The sequence below is a fragment of the Hakea prostrata genome, unplaced genomic scaffold, assembly GCF_041222555.1.
Source record: "Hakea prostrata isolate BN-2017 unplaced genomic scaffold, UWA_Hpros_2 contig_215, whole genome shotgun sequence".
NCBI classification, from domain to species: domain Eukaryota; kingdom Viridiplantae; phylum Streptophyta; class Magnoliopsida; order Proteales; family Proteaceae; genus Hakea; species Hakea prostrata.
Window position 1 is genome coordinate 8,069 of NW_028291334.1, and position 6,462 is coordinate 14,530.

Here is a 6,462-nt window from a genome sequence, read left to right on the forward strand (position 1 = left end):
GAAAAACTATTAGCCACCCCTGATCTACATGAAATGAAAATTTCTAACAGTTTTTGTAGTCTAGAATTTACTGATTTATTTTTTTTGTAGAACACATATATTATTTTATAATAATGGATGTAAAAAATAAATATATATTAAGAAAGAGAGACAATAGACATGATTTTTTTTACACTGATTTATTTATATATATTGTGCATTATAATTCATTTAATGCCTTACATAAGCAAACATTTTTTTTTTCTTTTCCAATTAGATTGTGGGAAATTGAATTCTGAACGAATTCAAGTAATCTGTTTAATTAGGATTTGTAATTCTTTTGACTTTGAAGAGTAATGTTTCAAGTTTCAATTACCCTTCACTCACCATCTAAAGACGTGCATTTGTTAATTTTATATGGCCTTCACATCTTGTGAGTTTCACTTCTTTTAATTATTTCTATTTAGATAGATAGATAGGTCAGCACTTGTCATTTAAATGGATCATGTCAATTAAGATTAATTAAGACCCGTTCACCCAAAAAAAAAAAAAAGCAGATGCATGTTCTTGTTAGATGGCTATGCATACATGTTCTTGTTAGTAGTTTAACAATGATGTCTTGTTAGGATGCGTTTCTGTCATAATAATGGTAGTTTTTTTTTTTTATCTTTTCCTAATCATTCTATACATTAAATATAGCACATAGAGATTGAGTCTCTTGTTGAACAACCCATTTTATCCAGCTATTTCGTTTTGCTTGAAGAGCAAGTGTTCTTGTCCTTGCTAGAATTGTTTAGTCTTGGAATGCTGTTATTGTTGCTTGCTCTTTATTGTCAAGAATTTGGACCAAGAATAGTGTGTATTGTAAAGATCAGGGGGCATTTCTAGGTGACAAGATCATTTGTGGGATTTGCAGGTTGATGTATCAAATTCTATACTACACCTCCAATAGGGCTATAGAGGTGAGGTTGGTGCTTGCATTGGTAGTTTATAGGGTTATGCATGCATAGATCGAACTCGAAAGTCTACAACATGAGATCATTATCGACTTCTGTAGAATATATTATGCTTTCGATGGGATTATGTTAACAGGGCCAGTAGTTCATAGGACTAATAACTAATGTTTGCATGGGCCGAACTCGAAAGTGCACTACATGAAATCGATACCTGTTTTTATAAACTATTTTAGACCTCTAGTGAGGCTGGGGCCAGTGCTTGAGCTAGTAGTTTATTGGACAAATACGTGCATAGGTCAAACTCGAAAGTCCGAACATTGCCTTGGTGGGGTGCATGATCACCACAATTGCATCCCTCTATTCTACCAAAACAATAAGAAAAAAGCTGATGTAATTGGTTAGCCCAAAAATAAAAAATGCTGTAATTATCAAAGAGTGGAGCATTGATGGATGGAGTGTGAGAGAGTCATGGAGAACCGAGAGACTAGTGCAATAAGCAATTGTTAGAAGGTTATTGTTGGTTGTGTTTTGATTCGTTTCATTTCTTAGTCTCTGAACTCTGAAGGAAGAAAAGAAGACCAGCAATGAAGGAGCTCGATAAGAAGAAAAGAGGAGAAGATGCAACGGTAACCATCAATCTTACAGAGGACATCATCTTGGACATCCTTTTAAGGCTTCCGGTGAAGTCTCTTCTGAGGTTTAGGTGCGTATGCCAATCTTGGTGTGCTCAAATAGACCATCCTGACTTTGTTAAGATGCATCTCACCCGATCCATTGCAACAAATTACAACCTAAGCATCGTCTCAATAGAGCTAAATTTGGACGATAACGATGGCTTGAATGTCACTTCAGTTAACCTAGATGATTATGAACAAAGAGGAGGAGAAGAGGCGGTAGGAGTAGAATTTGATTATCCGATTGAATTCAGAGAAACCTTAGAAGTCACTTCTTGTAATGGCTTAGTATATATGTTTTACCACGAAGACGACGGAGCATATATGTTTCGCCACGACGTCTTAGAAGACACGATACCCGCATTCCTTTTTAATCCATCTACAAGAACACACATGGAGTTGCCCGATGCGTATGTAGAAACTGCCTATCAGGCTGGTTATGGATTTGGTTACGACCCTACCACCGACGATTACAAGCTGATAAGGGTTTTTATGAACCATTATGATGAATGCCTCTCCCACGTCATGCTGTATTCTCTTAGTAGCAACTCATGGAGAAGAATCGAGGACATTCCCTTATTTCACATCCAATACTGGGTTGGGGTTTTTACAAATTCTTCTTTTCACTGGGTGTCACGGGATAATGCGATTGTTGCTATTGACATTAAAGATGACAAGTTTAGGGAGGTGCCTATGCCTGATCTTGATCTGCCTGATCTTGATCTTGATCTTGATCCTGGGGAAGATGATAATCACTTTAACATGACCATCGGGGCTCTAGGAGAAACACTTCAACTCTGTATGCTCTGTAACTACTCCAAGGTCCGGATTGACTTTTGGGTGATGAAGGATTATGGGGTGAGGGACTCCTGGGAGAAACAGTTCTTCATCGAAGAACCATTGGTGTTAGGGTATTTAACAGTCATACCTATATGCTATTCAAAGAAGGGTGAAGTTCTACTCATGACAAGTCAATCTGAGTTTCGGTATTTTTCAGATATGGTGCTTTATGATCCCCATAAAGGAAGAGCATGTCTTATCGGGCATGTTGATGGGGTGGAGGGATATTGGTCATATTGCATTGAGAATCTCATATCACTTGAAACGAAATATGAAGCTAAGAAAAAAGAATGGGACGAATGGAGGTAATCCGGCTGAGTAGATTTTACACTTCAAGCTAATAAATTATGTCTAGAATTGTTTTCACATCATTGAATTGTGTTTTTACACTCTTGTTCTTATCAATTATGGTTTCTATCTCAGAAATTTCCGTCAATGATTATTCCATTCTTGCAACTGTCTAAAGTCGTAATAAAACCAATCAAAATTCAGGTGTCAGAATTCGAAATGTAGGAAATTTTGATTGAAGAAATGAACTTTAGTTTTAAGCTTAACGAATAATGCATTTGGTTGATGTGAATAGACTTATTTTTAATTTAACTGTCAATTATAATAACTTGAGATCTATCTATGTGAATCACATTTAAGTTAGTTGGATAAGAGTAATTAGGATTTAAGTTATTTAGAAAAGAGTTGAGCAGTGAGATTGCGAAAGGGCCTTTTGGAAATTTGTCATGTTTTCCTTGTTAGACTACATGTTACCGTCAAGAAGCTGTATTTATAAGAATTTGTTTGGAAAAAATTACTGCTATTACCCATAGTTTTTTAGATTATAAACGTACCCCTAACATTTCAGTTTTATCTGTTTAGTGATGATATTTTCACCTAAAATTCTTCAAAACTCAGAAATTCTTTCCTTCAACAGATCCTTTTTGGTTTATTTCTTTCTTTTTGTTTTCTGCCTCAATATTGGTATATACAATATGCATTGGGAGATACTAAAAATGGAGCTGACAAGGAAAAGAAAAAGGAAGAAACAGAGGTAATTTGATAGAGCAGATTTACACTTCAAGCTGCTACATCATGTTTAATTATAATATATATATTTTGTTAGTTTTCTGTTTACACTCTTGCACTTATCAATTATAGTTTCATGTAAACAAATTCTAGGAATTATATATATCCTTTATTTCAACAAGCTAAAGTCCTGATGGGATCAACCAAAATTTGGAACTGTTTACAGGAGTAGCTGAAGACATGAAAAATAGTTTCAGCTTAATATGTTTTCATTTGTCACAATACTAATACATTTGGGTGATGTGAAATTGTATTATTATTTATTTGTCAGTTCGAAGTACTTGAGATCATTCCTTTAATTAGACTGCTAATTAAAGCGCTTTTAGAAATTGTCTTGGTTTTCCTTGCTTTTCCAATGCTCTTTAGCCTGTGCTGAATTTTGTTAATTTGTTTCTCCTCAGCATTTATTTGCTCATCCTTCACTGTTAATGAATGTTGCTGCTTGCAATGGTAGCTTTATGAGATATTTTGGAATTTGGGAATAGAGTGATAGATGGACATCTTTCTCTGTTGTTGATGACATTTATATTTGGACTTATTTGATTCTTGGCATTAACCACTGAGGATGTTTAGGTAGATTATCATTACAAGCACGGCCTTAGGAATTTTTGTGATTGGTTCATATATATTGAAAAAGATTTGTTCAAAATGTTTATATCCCTCCAAGTGTGAAAAGAAATTTGAATATTTGGATTAGCATTCTTGGTTAGTAGATTTGAACATATCTTCTGGAAGTTGAGGTTTCATGATTTTGTTTTGATATAGTTATATTACAGTTCTTTATTGTGATGATATAGGTTACATGTTGATATGAAATCTTTGTTTTCAAGAATTATTGTGGTATCTATTTCTAGAGTATATTTATATTTTGACGAACATGTGCATGCAATAGAAAACCAAAGAATTGCCAAGGGTAATAAAATTATTTAGGAAATGGTGAGTGATGAGGAGATAAACCGGTAACTTTATTTCTCTTCTTCTTCTTCCCCTTTTTATTTTATTTTATTTTATTTTTGGAGATGGTTAAAGAAATTCATAACCAAACTTTGAAGAGGAAGAAAAGGAATGTGAACCAATTTGATTATGACCCTTTCCAGTAGGGGTTTGGATACTGGATGAGGATACACCCAATAGCTTACTAGAAGTCCATAAGGAGAGTTTCTTTGAAGCCTGGGAAATACTAAGACTGGTGATGCATTCCAAAGCTCCTCTATTCTTGGGTCCCACATTCTAGATCATACCTACCTATACAAGAGTGTGTTTGTGCCTCACTCTTTTGCATAGTACAATTAAAGACCTTGACCTGATAGAATCTAAATTACTAGAGAATTCTCTCTTTAATAGCGCTATTGATTGATCTGCTTTATTTTATCAAATTGCATCGTTATTTTTCATATCATAACGACTTACCATGCTTGTTATGCTTTTATTTATTTATTTATTATTATTAATTTTTTGGGTTCTAGGGTGTTAAAGGTCTAACTTGCTAGGCTCTTTGTACGCTCACCTCTTTGATGTGATGTTTCTCTCAGATTAGAGACCTATGAGGATGAGAACTACGAGGAGGTTGAGGAGGCTGACTTGCTGGACCCAAACAAGAAGAAACCGAGGGTAGACCCTGGGGAGGGCACATCTCTCATGGCTCAAGAAGAAGGGTATATTGCAGAATCTTCAGCCTTGCCAATTTTTGTTCCCCAATGGAACTTGACCGAGAAATCCTCAGTCATCAATGATCCTTTTGTGTCTCAAGTCTGGGCCACACTTGCCCAACTCCCCGTTGATCGTAAGGCTATGGCCGAGCTTGATGATAAGAAGTTTACTGATTCTGCTTTCTGGTATGCCCCTGAACTTTGTATATATTACCTTCTTGTATTTCTAATTCCCGATCGTACTAACTTTTTTTTATTTTTGGTGTAGTGCTGCGGCCGAGCTGCTCCCTTTATTTGTGGAGGCGATCAACCGTGCATCCTGTTCTTCTGCAGAGGCCTCCATGTGCTTGAATAGAATCTCTGAGCAGCATACTGAGATTGAAGGTCTTCATGACTCTGTGAAGAAGCTCATGGGCGAGGTGGATGACTTCAAGAAGGAGAATGATGCGCGAGTCCATATGGAGAATTTGATCCTAAAGGAAAGGAATGAAGCACAGTTAGAGGCCCAAAAGGCCAAAGTGGAAATTGCCCATGCTCGGGATGAAGCTGCCAGGGCCTGGGAGGAGGTTGCCACAGCTCAGGAGGAGGCCTGTAAATATGCCAAGGAGCATGCCAACCTCAAAAGGGAACTGAATCTACTACAGTTGGCTTGGGAGAACACTATTGAGAAGGCTAAGGCCCAAGCAATAGCTGAGTATCTAGAGAGTCTTGAGTTTGGGAAACTTGTAAGTAGCTATGACGTCAAAGCCTTCAAGCTGGGTCTAAAGGATGTATGGATGAAACTTCTCCGAGACTACCCAGATCTTGACACGTCAAAGTACGCCACTTGTTGTGACCCGACCATCTATGATGAGTTGGGATTGGAGAGACCAAGCTGGTTACCTCCAAAGGCTATCCCTGAGTTGGAGGTTGTTGGCAAGGAGAAAGATAAGGAAGAAGACAAAGTGGATGAGGTCAGTAAAGGATTCCAAGATGTGGCCAAAAATGGAGTCAAGGACGAGGCAACCCAAGAGAAGGAGACTAACACCTGAACAGAGGAGGTTCTTGAGGAAAGAGAGAGGCCACTCACTCGAGGCATTAGATATTTTGGGTAGTCTTCTGGAGCATTGGTGCATTGGAGTCTTGTTTCACTTGATACTAAAATTGGAGTTGATAAGGAAAAAGAACAAAGGGCAAAATTAATTTGACAAAAGTAGAATTATACTTCAAGCTACTGTATCATGTTTTTAATTTTGTTGTCATCTGTATTTGTGTTGCACTCTTTCACTTGTCAACTATAGTTTCATG

General features: G+C 36.8%; 1 protein-coding gene across 1 annotated transcript; it reads left to right on the plus strand.

Annotated features, from left to right (window-relative positions):
* Window positions 1–1,487: 1,487 nt before the first annotated feature.
* LOC148998639 (uncharacterized) lies at window positions 1,488–6,206 on the plus strand. The gene is made up of 3 exons (XM_089141811.1): window positions 1,488–2,754; window positions 5,059–5,361; window positions 5,444–6,206. The coding sequence occupies exons 1-3, from the start codon at window positions 1,520–1,522 to the stop codon at window positions 6,204–6,206; spliced, it is 2,301 nt and encodes a 766-aa protein (XP_088997937.1). The 5' UTR covers window positions 1,488–1,519.
* The last annotated feature ends 256 nt before the right edge of the window (window positions 6,207–6,462 follow it).